The following is an 18,465-nucleotide window of genomic DNA, read 5'->3' as shown; positions in this document are numbered from 1 at the left end:
ATCAGTTGAGAATCCCAGGAATGGAGGTTTCACTGTCCTTTCATTTTAGCTTTAGGAGTCTGTGTAGCACTGACATGAGACATTTTAAACTTTGGATGTGATAATACTTTGTTTACATATTTTCAGCGATACTTGTCTGTTGCTTCATGAATTCCAAAAAACTTCTGGGTTCAATAGCCTTGAAGCGACACAAGGCCAGCCTGCATGTGATACTAATTTGCAAAGTATTTGCAGTAAAGACTTGCTGACATTTAAGAAATACCTATGTGTTCTTGCTATGTGCTGTCTATTCAGGAAAACTTAAGTGATCATAAAATCCATAACAAAGAGGGATATTTTTTAAAACCACAATTCTGTACATCCGTATTAGATTTTCACAAGACATTTTTCATCAATATTTGTAATTTAAAACATATTAACAAAAAGATTCTTAAGCTATATTTTGCATATACAATAGGGTCACAGATGGTAAAAAGATTTGTTACCGTGAGGAAGTGTAGCGTTTTGTGATTATAAAATTAATCTGTCTCTAAATCTGTTTAAAGAGTTTTTTGCCATATAATGAGCAATATAAATTATTAATATTTTCATGTTCTTAGGGACTTTCACAGCCATAATTTTACCAACACAGCTGTTTGACCCAGTGACATCATGTTTTGCATATTTTTGCATTTTAATGAGTTAGTCATTTAAAAGGTTACAAAGAAACCATAACTCATAAGTAATTAAATTATTTAGCAGAAGAAGTATAAGAAGGTCTTCTGACATAGGTCACTGTGGGAAGGAAGGAGCATCAATGTACTGAATTGCACCTGTTTGTTGAAGATAGGTGCAAACCAGAAGCTTTAGTTTTAGATTACAAGTGGTTATTTTGTCAGGGAAGTGTCTGAATGCATGCACATACTAAAACCAGCTGAATTTTCTGTCATTCAGATAGAAGATTTTTAGACCGTGGTCACAAACAACCCTCAGCGCTTAATGGGTGGTGCCTTGCGAGACTTGGATAACTTCAAGATTTTACAGAAAACACTTACTGGGTGATGCTTTTTCCCTCTGCAGTACAGAACAAAAAGCTGAAGTACAGACCTTGAAAGAGATTTATATTTAATCTTTTTTTTTTTTTTGCAGTAGTGGTTTCATATATATAATTTCTTGCAGGTGAAAGGTAAAGTAGAAGACCTTGGCTACTTGGGTTACCTTTGTGCAAGATAAAGATGTTACAAATCTAGACAAATCTCTGAGCTCATTGAAATGTCTGCAGAACAGCTCACAGAATGAGAATGTTTACAAAAATATTTTGCACAATTGGAAATGAGAGGGAAATTACGTATATTTTAGAATAAAATTATTTTTTCATGTTGTGCTACATAAAAGTACAAACTTAAAACCTATTTGGAGTTATATTCATTATGAAATACAAAAGAGAATAATTAAGACATACTGTGACATTTTCAGGGAGGAGGCAAAGTGGATTGGAAAATGAATTTGCAGCTGAGAACTTTTGCTGTCAGCTAATGGGATGCTGAGAAACACCATAGAAACATTAAAAAATCCCGCAATCCAGCTTCATCTCTGCACCTCATTTGAGCAAGAGTTTCAGAGAGTAACTTTTATTCTCCTTGATTTGCCTATCTGTAAATTAGAATTAATAGTTAAATATTACTTCTGTGGGTTTTATGAAGTGTTTGATAACAATTGTGTTTCTGGTATGTTTCATTAAAAAGTAAAGTTCTGTGTAAACCTGAATGACCTTTTAATCAAAATCTTAACAAAAAAAAAGTAAAAGAGGCACGAGTTTCCTGTATGATATCTGGTACCACACTGAAGCTCCTGCAATTTTTGGAGGGAAAGGAAGTACAATAGTTTTATAAGAGAGGAGAATGCAGGCGCTAATTACAGAAAGGGGTCCAATAGGTATCATTTAAAGATGCCAGGCCTTGGGGGTAACTGGTGAATTCATTCTTTCATGGCTTGTATGGTCCCCAACGCTGTGTGCAGTTAGTGAAGAAGAGCAGAGACTATTATTGCAGCCTGGACAGTTATTATGGGAGGATTATTTGCAGTCCTACTCCGCCTGGGTGGTTGGGGTGAATTCACTTCCATTCAGCCTCCCGTGATTTCTCTAGATAGCCTGAATCTCACGTTAGGGAGAGGTGTTGTGGCTGAGGCTTATTAAAGAATGTTTGAAGAAGCCTTTGAATGTGAACCTAATTCTTTTCTATTAATTCACATAATTAAGTTAATGCGACAGCATTTTTTAGGTTTCTTGAATTTCACTTATGATGAGAAACAATCTTCTACTGAAAATCTCAATTAAGTCGGGGCTTACAAAGGCACAGGAGTTCCCTATCAAGGATACAGTACACAAGTAAGGGAGCAAAACTTTTGTAATACACAGATGTGTTTTCTTAGTTTTGGCCTTCGGAACAAACACCATGAAACATGACTGCAGATCTTAACATAGACATATCTAGGTTGCTAATTATAGATAGATGTAAAACACTAGTTCTTTTCAAAACTTTCCAACAGTAAACTCAAAATGCAGTTACAGCTTATCTGTTTTGTGGTGGTGTTTTGTCTGTTTTGTTGTGTTGTTGTTTTTTTTAGCCTAGAACATTGGTTTGTTTAGGATAGCTGCACTAGCACCAAATTAATAAATAGTGAAGGAAAACACACTTAATGGCCTGTTTTGTACTTCCCAGCACAAAGTTCCTATATATGGTGAAATGAGATGAATACAGTTCCGCATGCAGACCAAATGCAGTGAGGAATTAGAAGGCAGTAACAGAAAGGAAATGAAGAGTTTATTGTTTTTATAGCTCTAATATCCATTAAAAGTTAGTAACACAGCAGGTGACAGTTTGGGTAAGTGTAAAGTGAATGTTTTGAAATAAATAGCAGTTGGGTGACCTGGGATGTCAGGGCTCTAGACAAGGGTGTGTGTTTGTCAATATATCCTACATGTTTTACAGACTCCTCAGGGAACAGGGGAAGATACAATTTCACCTTTTCTGTGCCAAAACATTTTAATTATATCTTCTTCCAAGTACAGCGGTTCAGTAACCAAGGAGCTGACATTGATGCATGTGTTGATAAAGCTGCAAACATTCAAAATGAGATTAACAAAGATTTTGAGGAAAGGGTGACAGCTAATTTTGCACAGTATTCTGCATCTAATTCAGGTCAGTGTAATGATAGAATATTTTATAACGGTTGTGTCATCCAGAGGGACTTTTATGATGCTTTGTGTTTTTGAGTATTTGTGTATACGAAAGTATAGTTCTTAATACATCATTCAAACAGGTTATAAGTTTTTATTGAACCTCTGTTGGTTGTAGCCATAAACAGGAATAAACTTCAGCATTTAAAAGCACTTTTATATATCCATCAGAATTCATCACAGCAATAGGGTTCTTTTGTCTAATTCACCTCGAAAGTATTGACTTCAGATGTGAAATGGAACCAAAACTACTGCGCCTGGTTTGTAGCGTTGCTTACTATTTGCAAAAAGATCAGATGGAAAGTTATATTAAATGTATTTGAATAATCAAACTGTAGTTTCTTTGTGTTGTGTGAGACCTTTTGAGAACATCTCAATGTATTTCTGCTCTATTCTCCTCCTTGTTTGAAGGCAACTGACATTCTTCTTTCACTTTTCTTTTTGTTTGTGAAGTTTTCTTCTTTCTTTTTTTTTTTATCCACTCACTTCTCCATCTGCTTTCACTTTTGTTTGCTTGGGCCGTCTCTCATCCCAACTTGATAATGAGGAATGCGGTGTGACCCTGACCTCTATCAGCCCATGCATGACCTTCTGACTCCCCCACATAACCTTTGACCTTCTCTTTGACAGCTTGATTAATTACCCTGTGTTATGATTTATGAGTAAGTGCTATGTAAAAATAATAGACAACAGGTGGTCCTCTAAAAACTTTTTGTGGCATGTTTTCTTTTCCTGCCTAACTTGATGAGCTATTTTAAGTTGGGAACTTAGTGGGACAATGTGTGTTTGGCAGTAACACGGCATTTTTACACACTTGGACACAGCACTGGAATTCAGCGCGCCAAGCGCTGAGGTGTAGCTGGGGTGAAAATATTGCAAAGTACTGGCAGGGTGCAGTTGCCAAAATGTACATTGGGTGGAAACAGAAAGCGGAGTCAACTGACATTTCAGGCGTTTCAGTCTCAGGTCACGTCTTGAGAAAATTGCTCAAATAATGGAGGGGGCATTTTTCAAGCTGAGCTGCATCTCCAACAGCTATGTTTACTTTAACGCTTCACTAGTGACTTCGGATTGGTTGTCATGACCTCATCCCACTGTTGCACCTACGATGTTGCAACAGTGACATATATGTACCCTTCCCATGAAAAAAGATGGAAAATAAACGGAACATACATCTTTCAGAAAGATGAATGGACGTTGCTGTGTCCATTTTAACCATGGGAAGGTTTAAGAGCCGAGCACTTGGAGTTACATTTCCCTTGGGAATTAGCTCTGAGCTTGTTGCAAACAATCTACACAGAAATCTGAACTTGAAAAATCAGGTTGATAAGCCTTAAGAAAATGATCTCTTTCAGACCCCCGCTTGCAGTCCAAAAAGATAGTTACACAGGTCAAAAGATTCCTCTCCAGCCCTGACCTCTCTGGTCACATATGGTATCCCATCCTGGTGGATTAATATGCAGAGCTGAATCCTTTCAGCTCATTATTCATTTGGCTAGGCAGAAGAGATTTCAAAAGATTTAGAATTTACCTCAAATATTTTGAATATTTTGGAGTTCTTTTACTTTTTTTTTTTTTTTTTTTTTTTAATCTCAGTTTTACTGCCTGATTTTGTTGTTTCAAACAACTTGCTTAAACTTCCAGTAAGGGACTGTACCTTTGCAATTCTGGCTTGTGTATTAGGGTGAAAAAGGCCCTTCTACATTGCTCTGGCTTTGTAGTAAAGGTATTGTAACTGAGATTTTTTATTCTTCCCAACACTTGATTTTTTTCAGCCAGTTTTCATCATACGTTGCTCGTTCAGTTACAAGACAGACAACAATTATGTACATTTGTATTTACTAACCTGAAAGCAGAGCTTGCACACAGTCCCCTGCCTCCAGAAGTAGTTACTTGGAGGTTGATAGTAGTTGTTAAAGATGTTTTACTGCTGACTTACCATGAAGTGAATTCCAGGAAATAGCTGCTAATAGAGTATTCTAGTCTGAAAGAGAAACTGTAATTGTATCCCCTGAGCGAGTAGGTTAGAGGCTGCAACTTGTATTTATCAGTGTCTATCCTGATTATTACTTCTCATCACAGATACACTAATGGGTGATGCAGGCAAACTTTGACTTCTCTGTGGCATCTGTATTCTCTCAGATACATGGTAGAGCACCGGGCTTAGCTTGGTTTAATTAAGTAAAGATTTATGGAGGTTTTTCTGTTATTGTTAGAAAGTTTACCTTTTTACTGTGAAAAAACTGCACTTTGCACAGTGGTTTATCTTTCTGTGTGCGCTCGATACATAGAAAAATTGACTCCGCTGTTACTTACACTGAAAACATCACCAAGTTTTAAAACTTGTCTGAATGATGGTACTCACTGCATTTTAATAACGCTGTAAGCTCATCATAACAGAAATGCATATTCTTAATGACGTCGTGAGGTATATATTTGCAAATTCATTTAAAGATTTTAATGAATGTGATTTTGTCTTTTCTAAATAGTCACACCAAACCTGTATCATGCCTGTTATTAGAGTTTCCTAAGGGCCTGTTTTTAAATATTAGTGGTTTTGTGTATTCAGGTTTGCATTGACTTGCACTTTGCACAACCCCTCTGAGTCAGTGAAGAGGCCCATCTTTTTTTATTTTCTGATTATACTGAAATTTAATGGTGCAGCTCTGCCTGTGTGAGTGCATTTTAAAGAAATTAATGGAACTTAAAAGGCATATTGTTTACACAGATGTTATTTAAAGTTAAGTATTCATTGTCAATAGAAAATGTTTAGGGTAAGGCTGAACGAGAGAATTTGGAATCAGGCATGGTTTTACCAGTCATCTTTATACATGTGGCTATCAAATCTTTCTGGTGCCATTGTTAATGTCTTGTAATTTAGGAGGCAGAAGACAGGAGAAAGGAAAACACATTGTAAGCAAAGTAATCTGAAAGGAAATTATTTTCCTAGGAGAAATTCTTAACAATTGGTATGATAGTTTTTCCCACAATTGAGAGAAGAAAAAAAAACAACTCAGTTATTACTTAATTACTTTAATCGTACTGACAGTAAAGGCATGCTATCTCAGAAAAAAAAAATAAATGTAGAGGGAGACACGTTATGCTGCTTAAAATATAATTGGTAAAAATCCTCTAATTGATTTATGAAATAGTGAATTTCAAAATGGAATCATATTTCATCTGTTGATGTCTGTGTGAAAAATTGACATTGTGTCCTTATAAAATTGGACAAATGAGTCATGTAATTTTCAGTTACATAATCAATAACTTAGACAAATTCTACTTCTTTGATGATTTATGTGTCTGTTTTGTGGTCAGCGAAAAGTGGACACAGAGCTTCAGATTCCTGTAACACTCGTAAACCTATAATAAATACATGAATTTTGCATTTGGCATTGTATAGAAGGCAAAAAGAATCGATAGGCAGGACGTCTCTGCTCAGGATGAACAGGTCAAGAAGACAAGCAACAAAGGGAGCAGCGGCTGAGGCCACCACCACAGTGCTTCGTGCCAAGCGCGGCAACAACTTGGTCCTCACTCCACTGCCAGAGGGCCCCAAATTTATGATTTTCATCCGAGCCGTGCAGTTTAGCAGCATGTATACCTGCTGAAGTGGTATTTCTCCTCGGCAATGGGTCCGGGGCTTTGGATTTCATGAGCACGAATTGTATCGGCCTCACCAGCAGTGAGCGCGGGCGGCATCGTGTGCTGATATGAGCGGCAGAGGCGTGGGTAGCTTTTAAACCAGGCCTTCCTTTGTTTCCCGTCTTTCTCTGCCCCTCCTCCTCCCCCTCCATTTATTTATTTGGCTATTTATTTATTTATATTTACCTAAGTTCAATTCACTCCGCGGAGAGGGCAGGGAAGAAACATGACAGGAGACCACTTACTCATGGTACCGAATCTAGTGAGGAGGCAATTTTCTCTTTGGCCTACGGTGACCTTTTTTGAGCACGTTCCTTACACCAGAGACAGTGTACTGAATGCCTCTATTTCACCCTGTTTAGCAGAGTGCAACAGTGTCCTTTAGCTTAGTTTTGGTGGGAGGAGAAGCTATGGCAGAAATTTGAGAAGGGCGTGAAAAGTTGTGCAGCACAAGGAAGAGGGGTAGGAACTTCCTTCAAATGTGATTTTGATAACTAGTCGAGTGTGTCCAACTGTAGAAAATCACTGAGTGACAATCTGTCTACCTGACAGTGACCACAATGCGTTACAAGATTTTTGAATAGCTCTACAGATTAGAATAAAGCAAGTCCAAATAAAGTACCTTTTGTTGGTGTAGATTTGGTTTATTCTGGTGAAGCTAGGTATGTGGACGTCTTTGATCTTCCTGCCCAGCCTAAGTGCAAAATTAAGCATTAAATGAAAAGCTGGAATAAAGCTGTTTAGTCGGATAATTAGTATAGACATTCTCAAAAAGTGAGTCTTTATTAAAATTTACTTTTAAAGGACAGCTTGATTTTCATTGGGAACCCATGGTAACTTTAAGGACTCATCTGTTAAATGCACGTGCTTCCCTTTTTCTCCCTGCATTTGCGATTATCTTTCACAAATATTACAATTCTTGTATGATTTACCATCATTTAAAAATCATAATAAAATGATTGGCTGATTTATTCAAGATTTATTTCTCATTCATAAATTCATGTATTTTTCAACCAGCTCATTTTCTGAGGCACAAAAATGCAGCTGGTATGCTCAAAAGCATCCTCCAGGTCACAAATTTTCTCTGGGTTTGTTGAATACGGGACATAATCCCAATGAAGTTTTAGAGCAGATTTAAAGACGTGCTTAAAAGTCAACCCCACAGTAAAAGAGTTGACTTGTAAGCAATACCACTGAATCAGTTTTGGTATTGATTCATTGTTACTGCCGCTATTGGCTTCTGCATGGTATGCTTGTCAGCTAGACAAAAGGTTTTACTGTTTTAAACCGCTCTGAATAATTTTCACATGCTCTCTCTAATATATATATGAAATCCCTCCATCCTTTCTATTCTAAAGGTTTTTATTGGCTGGATTTAAAGCTTTTTATTCATCGTTATATAGAGTTCTTAAAACAATATTTTGCTTTTAGTTCTAATACTGTTTTCTGAAAAAGTCGTATACCGTGCTTATGAATAAAACAACATATTAAATTATTTTAGAGGTAAAACAGGCAACTTTTCTGACGCTAAGGGATGTGTATATGCATAAGTGCATGCACAGACACATACTCACACATCAATATCCCTTTAATGACAGAAATGAAACAAACAGAATATTCTCAAAATGCTATTCTAAAAATTATGTTGTGTGAACTTGCTGAAATAAATATATAAGTTTTTAAGAGCATTAAAGTAAATGCAAAGCATTTTCAAGTATTAAATCTCCCTTTTCATATTTCTTTCTTTTCTTTTTTTTTTTTTTGTCTCTTCTAAACCAGGAAGGCTATGGAGTAATAGTACTGAATCCCAATGAGAACTATATTGAAGTGGAGAAGACAAAAGCCCAAGTACAGCTGTCTTCTGATAGCTCAGATGAACCTGCAGAAAAGAGGGAAAGAAAAGATAAAATCCAGAAGGAAACAAAGAAGCGACGTGACTTCTACGAGAAGTATCGAAATCCACAAAAAGAAAAAGAAACAATGCAGATATATATTAGAGTAAGTTTCTTTTACTTTTTTTTTTGTCCTTCTTTACTGATGTATCAATATGTTTACTGTCCATATTAGCTAATAAGTAGTGTGTTTTTTTAAAAAAAACAAATACGTTACTGCATTGAAGAGTTCATACAGAGTTCCTGTGTCTTTATTCTATTGATATTTTTTGTCACTTGCTGTATGTGAAGTTTTAGAAGAGTTACAAAACAGTCCTTTCTAATTTCAAAGGGGAACTTCAAATAAACCCCAGAGGAACTCAGTGGTGCTATCAAGAAAGGGAATGATTTAAGGAAGACTTTGTAAAAATGATTTTATAAATAGAGGTGTACACAAGAAACACTTTTTAATGCAGTTTAGGCAACACATTAGCTTCACACGTCATGCATGCATTTATTGTATTACATTGTCTTATATTGGGGAAGCAATAGTTATTGCCTGATAGTTTTTTAACATATTACCTGCTGAATTAATAATGTATTGTGGAAAATACCGGTGTTCATCTTGTGTGGTAGCAGATTTACCCTATAATGTATTGTTTTCATATGAGCAGCCATCCATTGTGTTTCAGCTGAACTTCTGAAGGCAGATAAAGGAGGAGAGTTATTAATATCTTAATAAATATTTAAGCTAGAATAGTTCGAGAATGGTGTAATGAGGAAACTCTGTCCCCTGCTCTTTTCTTACTCAGTGAACCTTTGCACTTTGTAATGCTACCAGCATGGGATCGTTATAACAGTGCTACCCGAGGATTTCTAATTCTGCAGGGGGCACAAACAATATTATTTGCACTTTGACACATTCTGCTTCATATACATACTATGCATTATACATTCGAGACTGAGTCATGCAATTTCCAAAGCCTTTATTATGAAAGTTAGTGTTTTCATTCAGTGGTAAAACATGGCAGAAAAGCCACAGTGTACTTAAATCAGTAAAAGCGTGTGTGCCTTTCTGGTGTGAAATAGAGAAAAAGTCAGCAAAAGGGATGTTAGAATCATCTTAAATTTTAGGTTGTTCCTGTTAATTGTGGTTTAACATCAAAATGTTTGTAGGAGAAATGCAGCTGTACTGTCTGGTTAAAAGGTTTTGTAACCTGGATGTAAGAATCACTAATACCATAAATATTACTGTGGCTCTTGAGGAATATCTCACTACTGAGTATGGGAAACAAAAGGATGCGTATATATATATTCAGAGCCACCAACAGAGCACTGTGGTATTTTGGTTTTTGTGTGTGTGTGGTGTTTTTTTTTTTGTCTATCTGCTTCTTTTTGTGGAATAAGCCATTCTTCCTGCCGGTCAGACCCTGTTTCTTAAGAGGGGCAAGGAGGCTTGTGTCAAGGTGCATCAGGGGCCGGTGGACATTGCTGTATTGTCCAGAAATGCATTTAATCAGCATGCTGGTCCAGTGTCCTCTTGTTGAGAGTAAACCTTTTTTTGATACCTTTTTAGCAGTTCCACCTTCTCATGGCTCTTTTGCTTGATGAGGCATGAAATTTGGCTTCGGGAGGTTTGACCCCCGAAACATAAAATGCATGACTCCATATCATTTTCTTTTTTTGCGTGGCTCTGTGCCTCAGATATGACTGTTGACATACCCTTTATTCAATTTTCTTCAAACCTAGGAAAGAAGTAGTATAAGTTTTAGTGAAAGAGTCTCCTTTTGTGGGTGAAATAAATGAAATGGGGCTTTCTAATGCAATCAGTGTTTTATTCTGAAAGAATTTTTTGCTTTTCTTTTCTTTAATAATCCCTAATATAGAGAGATTTTTTGAAACAGAATGAAAAATATCCCTGCTTCAGTGTATGGCAGGATAAATTACTGCAATTTACTTGCCTATTGGTTTCTGAAACAGAACTGGACCGCCGATAGGGTACCATTTACCCTGTTGGGTGGAACTGCTAAGTCTGTAAAAACTTAGACAGGTGGTTGCAAGAGGAGCTGTGAATAAAACGTGTTCTGGTCTGTTTTTCTAGCCAAAGACACAGTTGATACTCTCTCCAGGCATACCATGGTGCAGACAAAATGGTGCAATGCCTTGCTCGTGATGTATTTCTTGCCTCCCCTGCTTGAGTTGTGTGTGATACAGGGAGCACCCTTTGCTTGCACCCTGGGGTCACTGCCTGCCTCACCTTAACCACGGGCTGGTGAGGGGCACGGTCTTTGGAACAACCAGAAAGAACAATTTAGCTAGGATTTTACTTGTTCTATGGTATGCAATACCTTTGACTCACTGTGCTCTTGAAAAAAATTAAAAAGAAAAAATCATATTGTCAATCCACAGGATATTTAAGGATGATATATGTTCTGGTAGTAGTATCAGCAAAGAATTTTGAAAACAAAAATCAAAAAAACAGAGTAAGCCTCAGATTGCCCTTGCCAAGCAGGGCAAAGATCAAAAATTTCTTCTCAGTGGCTGTGGTAAATGCATTCATTGAGATACAGCAAAGGCATTGACTGCATCTAACGTTGAAGGAAGATTTGTTTGTGTCAAATGTGCTGGGGACATCGTTTCAGACTGTTAGGCAATAGGAATAAATATCCTTATGTTATGTTCCCATAGGGTCACTAAGATCTGTTGTGGTCTGACGAGGAAATGCCATGTGATGAAATTAGAGCCGTCTGGATCGTGGTCCAACTCGTGCAGTTAGATTGTCCAAAATGTGCAAAAATAGAATTCCTCCATTGTAAATTTCTATAAGTATTTTATTTTTATTTTTTTCATAGGAAAATGCAAATGGACGGGATATTCAAGAATATGTAAAAGCAGAGTCTTAAAATACAAAATCTCAATTTGCACTGTATTTTTATACAAAACGAATATAAATAAAAATGACTATCAAAGTATGTAGTGCATTAAGCATAGTGCTTGAAAGATCAAAGCACTTATTGTTTCATGCTGTAAGTTTTCTTAACTAAGAAATAATGTACTTTCTGGCATATGTTATAGCTTGTTAAAGGGACTGATTCGGTCTGGGCAGTAAACATCATGTCAAACATTATGGCAGAAAAACCTGCTTAATATGTTTTGTAATAAGACAGAATTTTTTGTTCTTGAAAACATCTGCCAAGTGAATTCACAAGTGAAGACAGAAAATGTCATCAATTCAGTAAAAATCTTACAAATTTGGTTTCTTTTTTAGCAGCACAAACCAAGGAGAAAACTTCTTGATAATCAGCATTGACTTATAATACTTTATAGAATGATTAAACAAAAGCATTTTACTTTTATATAACATGTTAATGTATGCATATGAATTTTAATACTCTTGCTGTTCAGATTTTAACAAGCATATTGCCAGCAGATCGTTTTAAAAGCATCTGTTTTTTAATGTGTTGAATGCAGAATTGAGTCAAATAGCTAAATATGTACATACATCCTTTTAAAAAACATATTTCTATCCTTACTTATAGATACTACCATTTTTTCTTAGACCACCAGAGGCTGCTGCTGTACATATTGGCTAATGCTTCCCCCAGAAATTTAATACCCTAGCCAACCTTCATTTATTACTGAACTAAACTGAGAATTTGTTGATCTCTAACCTTTTTCTATGGAAACAGATCATACGGGCTTAAATGTGACATGATTATTCCCTCCATCCTCCAAACCATCTCCCACTCCCCACAGATTTTCACATTGACAGTGTCTTCTCTATGTTAAAAGACACTTAGAAATGTAAATCAGTATTTATCCCCTTCTAAATAGCATTCACCACTTAAACAAGTATACTGAATGAATTCTGAAATGTTATTAAAGAAAAAAGTATAAATCACATAATTTTATAATAATAGTAATTTGCAATAATGTTGTTGCCACAATAGTCAAAGGATATCAAAGAGGCGACGAAGGAAGAAGTGGGAAGAAGCAATATCTTTCATGAGACCAACTGATGGGGTCAGGTTTTCTGGGCAAAAGGGATAAGCTTTTCAGAGGCCTGTGTGCTAGGAATTTTGTGTATTTTTTTCCCCACTTAGATTAGCTGCTTTAATGAAGATAATTCTTAACGCAAATATTATTTTCACTATAACACAATCCATAACAGCGCTATTTATACTAGCAGCGTATGAATGAAATTAAATTAATTTCGGATGCAACTTTTCATAAATAATTCCCCCTCTCCCTCCCTCCTTGTGCGAGACGAAATAGAAAAAGAGCACGTGCTACTAATTAATTTGTTTTGCTGAAAACGCACGTATCGGAGTAATCTCCACCCGTGTTTGGGCGACAAGCAGGGCTGCTGGCACAGGAGAGGCCGGCGGGCACCAGGGCAGAGCTGTGCGCCCCCACCATGTGTCAGCCCTGGCACCATGCAGGGTTGGTCCTGGGGCTCAGGGTTCTCCCTCCGTGCAGAGGATGGAGCCCGTTCCTGGTGAGCCCCGGCCCGTGGATGTCTCTGGGCAGATGCAGGCCCCCTGCGCCCACCCCGCGACTTGGCAAGGCGCGCCTGCTCTCGGCCAAAGTCCATGCGACTGCTGAGCCCAGGCTAATAAGCCCTTTATTCCACCAGAAGAGACAAGATGACAAGCATGAGGCAGATGGCTCCCAAGGGGTTAGGGACACGCTCAAGCGCAGGAAAAGTCGGTGGCAGCACTGGGAGTCCGGATGTCAGCTTCCAGAGTCTCCTCCAGTAGTGCAAAGCTTTTTTTCTTTGCCTCTTAAAACATTCGGTGTTACTTTCCCCACGCAGCTGAAGTAACACATGGTTTTAGTTTGCCCGTATTTACCTTTTAAAGCCCATTGCTTCCTTCTGTTTCTGTGAAATCTCTTTTACTTCTAAGCAACAGCAAAGTCATCCTGGTGATGGAAAGCTTATGATAGCTGCTTGGAAATTACTGTGGCTTTATTGTTCCTTGCCGCGCATACCTCTAGATGTTCAGAGTTAAAAGCGAAGAGACTGCCGTCCAAGTGCTGGGAAATCAATGCCTGCTGACCTTTCGGGTGTCATGGGGCACTCGTGGCACCTGCAGAGCGCTGGCAGATGTGCTGCAGGACCTGCTGGAGACTTGCTTCACCCAGGTCCAGCAGCTGGAGGCCAAGTGGAGAGCTCAAAACCATCCGAAATGGCACTGAGCAACTACATTTGGGTGTAGAATGACACCCCTGTGTCATTCCTAAAGGGTCAGGTTAGCATGAAACTTCAGTAATAATTTCTTTGTAAGAGGAGAAAAAAATATATAGTATTTCATTCTATAGGTACTACAATAAACAGACATTTCATGAAATGATACAGAATTTGAACTTTAAATAGTTTATAAGTAGGCTATTTAGTTTGTGTAGTTAAATTAGGTATTTTTTAAAATCCCTGGATTGTAAGGGCTTCTTGTAGTAAGTTTTGCATCTCCTAGTCTAGAGAAGTTATATTTGTCTTTTTTTTACTTGAGCAAGCGAGAAATCAGAAAAGCAGATAATCACTGGAGGAAGATTTTGCATCTCTTCAAGAGCGCCACTGGCTCTTCGTTCTGCCATACCCTCTCTTTGTTCTGCATCTCACAAGTATGGTTTAATCAAAGAAAAGGAATAAATCGGGGCCGTCTAGCTTTCTTGTCTTCAAACATTCATTACATGATGCCGACAAAATGCGTATTGTTAGATCAGGCTCCTAAAATGTGAGGCAAGCCGTATGAGTTTCCAAAAGAAAGAATCAGCTTGCATCTCTCCTCCCACCACGAGCTGTGCAGTGCTCCTGTTGTTCTAAAAAAGACCGTCATGTACGGGTCAGCCAAGTCGTCCTTCCTTTCAGTCAGGATTCAGGCTTAGTAAACCTGGCCAGTTAGTGAGCTAATCGTAAAGAAAACTAGCTCAGCAGAAAGCAGACCTACTTGTTGAAGGCAAAGGTGAATAAAATTATTCAAACTTCTTATTCTCAGATACTGCCTGGCTTTGATTGTAGAGCAATTGCAGTTAAGGAGTGAAAAGACCTCGCAGGTCATCTAGTCTATCCCCCTGCCAGTACAGATTGTTCTCTGCGAGTATCCTTTATCATTTATCCAACAGAATCAAAGATTAAATCCTTTAACTGATACCCAAAACAAGGATAATATCCTCTGACATACGGTATGCATTGCATGTTTCGATACTAGATCTGAGTGTTTGGGAAAACTGGTAAAAAAATTTTAGCGGGAGGTCAAGTGGTAACATACACATTTTCACAAAATTTGGGGATTCTTTATCTGTTTTTTTCCCTTGGGGACCAGTGAGCCATAAAACCCTGCATATAGTGAGAAATCACAAAAATAATTTCTATGAGATAAATAGATACAGTTGTTGAAAATAACCCTTTTCTACAGGACCTCCCTCACCCCACTCCTCTAAAAATGTTTATGAGTTTTGGTTAGGTCATACAAGGAAAATCGGGAGTCCTAGGAAGTGAATGTCAGCAAGCAGGGAACTGGGGCACAGTTCACTGCATGCTTGAGGATGTTGTTTCTGCCTCATTTGATACAGAAATCAAAGTGAAAATCCAGGAAAAAAGCATGTGGAAAAAAAGATGCAGTTTTTGGAATTTACATAAGTCCAGTAGTTCTTCTGCAGTCTGCTTGGCTGCTGTGGTGGTTTTACTCGGGTGGGCAGCCAAGCTCCACCACAACCGCCCTCTCACTCCCCCTCCTCAAAGAGAAACGGGGAGAAAATATGATGAAAAGGGCTCAAGGGTTGAGATAAGGACAAGGTGGCTGGCTGTTAGAGGACAATGAATTACCATCATCTCCTTCTCAGTCATTATACTTCAGAATCCTTATGATTGAAGGATTTTACTAGATAAAGTCCTTACTTGTTGTGAATCTACTTCTTGTGGGATGTAAACTTTGTTAACTTTGTTTTCAAAGTGTCCAGACTGATGTATATCCTAAGGTAGTCAGCTTTACAGTATTTACAACCCTAAACCTATCTAAATTTTGAAAAATCTTCCATTTCTCTCTCAGATGAATCCTTGTTTTATCCTTTTCTTCCTAGCTAGAAGCGGGTGCTGAATTGATCAAAAATGCTTTTTGTCTTTTGTGGTTGGTGGTGTCAGTAGCAGGTTTTCTGTCCTGAATTGGCTGCATGCTGCTCAGCTGCACTGCTCTGTACTTTGGAATTTAACCGTGGATTCTCATTCTCTTTTTCTGTATTTTTTTATTAGTCACTGCAAGACTAAATTTGCCAATACACAAAGAGTTACATGTTCTTTGTAATCAAATAATATCTGAATTTTAGTTAGTTTTCCCAATAGATGGCACTGGTTGGAGTAATACCGAATAAAGTAAGACAGACTGAGTTGCATGTCGAGTCGGTGAGAGTTAGGTCTGGTTAGAAGCCTGTAGTACTCCTGGGACTTTAAGTAACTTTAAAACACTTCTGGAGCTTTTAGTTTGGTACTTCTAGCAAAGTGCGGAGTAAGAAAATCCTCACACCTATACTAAACAGGTTCTTCAGGGGGAGGAGGACATCCCTTCATTAGTAATTTTTGACAACCATAAGTATGCTTCTTGTGTTAGAGGTAAACTGTGAGTAATTATCATTCGGACATGGGGGTCGCGCATGGATGTAGAAGGAACTCCAGTTGCTGTTCTGTTGATACACCATAAAGTAGCACTGATCCTGAGTTCACTATCAGCATGCTGAGATCATTTGCCATGTGTCCAGCCAATGTCAATTTTATAATTCTTGAACAAAATATGGCTACTGATTGCTTTTGCACCTCTGAAAAAAAAAAAAAAATCACCTAAATTTTAGTCAGTCATTAAATCCGTAGTGCAGAACAGATTACGTGGGACATTTCCCCCTAACACACACAAAAGCCTGTGTCCATGTATATGCACACAAACACTACCTAAATAAATGTGCAGCACATCTGGACACGTGCTTGCGCGTTCAGCATCCTGCAGATGCTGAAGGACACAGGTTCTGTGATAACATTGGCAAGCATGGGATACCTGTCTGGAAGGTTTCCTTTTATCAAAAGCAAAGTTTTAATCAGTACATCCAGTCACAGTACAGGAAGAAATTTAAAAAGTAGTTAATTCAGATGATGTTCTTGATACTGCATAATCATCTGCAACATGTTTGTTCTTTGGAAACCAGTGTTTCCTCCCAGAATAGTTTTTCATTCCTATCTTCTATCTTTTCCACCTGCTGTGTAACTGAATAATCTGATTTCATGGGTCTTGCAAGTTCAGACCATCCTAGAAAAGTGGGCAATTGACATTAACACTTAATTGTGTCACAGCTACTGTGTTCTTAACCTGGTAAAACGGAAGCCGTAATTGCATGTAGACATGGAGAAGACAGATATTTATTTCTTTTAGGCCCCGTTTTCCTGAGGAATTCTGTTGAAATTAGTGAGCTTAGCAACGAAGAAATTTAGCATAGCTTAGACATGCATACTACATATGTAGTTTTGAAAGATTTGTAGGTTCTGCAGTTAAGTTTGTGCCCTTATTCCTTGGTAAGTCATCGCCCTTATGCATTCCACCTTGCAGTACACTTCTCTTAGCCTTTGGGTACTGCACTTTTTTCCTGCAAGGTTTTTTCTGCTGTTTGAAAAATGAACAAACACATTTGATGACAGGATCATGTTATTCATCATGTGTCCTTTGCACTGGCTGCCAGAAAAGGGTAGGCTTATGTTTAATGGCTGTTGCTTATTTTTAAATCTCTTAGCAGTGAAGACCTTGGCAATCTATGAAATCCTCCTTGTTGAGATATGTCAAGTTTTCATACGTTGCTTGCTGTTTAAAGGCCTGACTGCTTTCTATTAAGCAGGCAAATGAATTATTGCCCTCACAGATCTCAAAATAACAGAATCTGATTTGGTTATGGGGTCCGCTTGTCCTAAACACTTTTCTGTTGCTGCTGGGTGTTTCTTCACTATGCTCCTTTACCATTTCTTTACCTTTCTGTTTTGAACTTCCGTGGCTGGCTGGCAGAGTTTGGCTGGTACTCTGATGGAGTTTTATCATGACACCCGTTGGGCACTGGCGTGGAAATACACGTACTGTTGTTATTGGGTTACAGTTCTGGTGAATAACCAAAGCATGGCCTCCTGACAACATTCTGAAATAATGCCTTTTCCTACCTAAAGATAAAGGGACCAGGCAAAATTCAGGTCTGCTAGGATAAGGAAAGAGAGAGTGCTGTTGAAAAAAGGTGACAGCTGCCTCGGTTCTGATGGGGAGTTGTGAGAGCATGGAAGAGTCAGGGGGATGAAGCTGCGATATGGAAATGCTGCAAACAAGTGCATGGCCTCAGTGATAATCATCAGCATCAAGTGCCTTCAAAGCCACTGTCCCATACGCATGAAGTTCAGCGTTGGGAGAGCTTCTGCAGCACGCGTTTTTACATTTTGGTGACACTGGCACCAGGGACCTCACTGTTTTTTATGTTGATTGGAAGTGTCAGGCATGGTGCTTGTGAGCAGCCCTGGCTGGTGCTGCTTTGAGCAGGGCACTGGACAACAGGTTGTGGGGGGTCTTTTCCAGCTGACACGGTTCAGTGGTTCTGAGTTACCAAGTCCCATGTCAGCCCTCAGGGCAGCATTTAAACTGTGCATAGTCTCTGTGGACATTGTGAAGAGAGGTGAATTTACCTCTCAGAAACATGTGGCACTATTGACACTGTAGT

General features: G+C 38.3%; 1 protein-coding gene across 3 annotated transcripts in view; it reads left to right on the top strand.

The window, feature by feature from the left end:
* The window catches only part of FAM172A (family with sequence similarity 172 member A), a 253,536-nt gene that overhangs the window by 116,987 nt on the left and 118,084 nt on the right, over window positions 1–18,465 (top strand). For all 3 annotated transcript variants that reach the window (XM_032205984.1, XM_032205985.1, XM_032205983.1), the window contains one exon: window positions 8,645–8,863. In XM_032205984.1, coding sequence (XP_032061875.1) covers window positions 8,645–8,863 — 219 coding nt within the window. The remainder of the gene's footprint in view (window positions 1–8,644; window positions 8,864–18,465) is intronic.

This window comes from Aythya fuligula, chromosome Z, assembly GCF_009819795.1.
Source record: "Aythya fuligula isolate bAytFul2 chromosome Z, bAytFul2.pri, whole genome shotgun sequence".
Lineage (NCBI taxonomy): Eukaryota > Metazoa > Chordata > Aves > Anseriformes > Anatidae > Aythya > Aythya fuligula.
The sequence above is the reverse complement of the archived record's forward strand: the minus strand, read 5'-3'. Positions and strand labels throughout refer to the sequence as shown.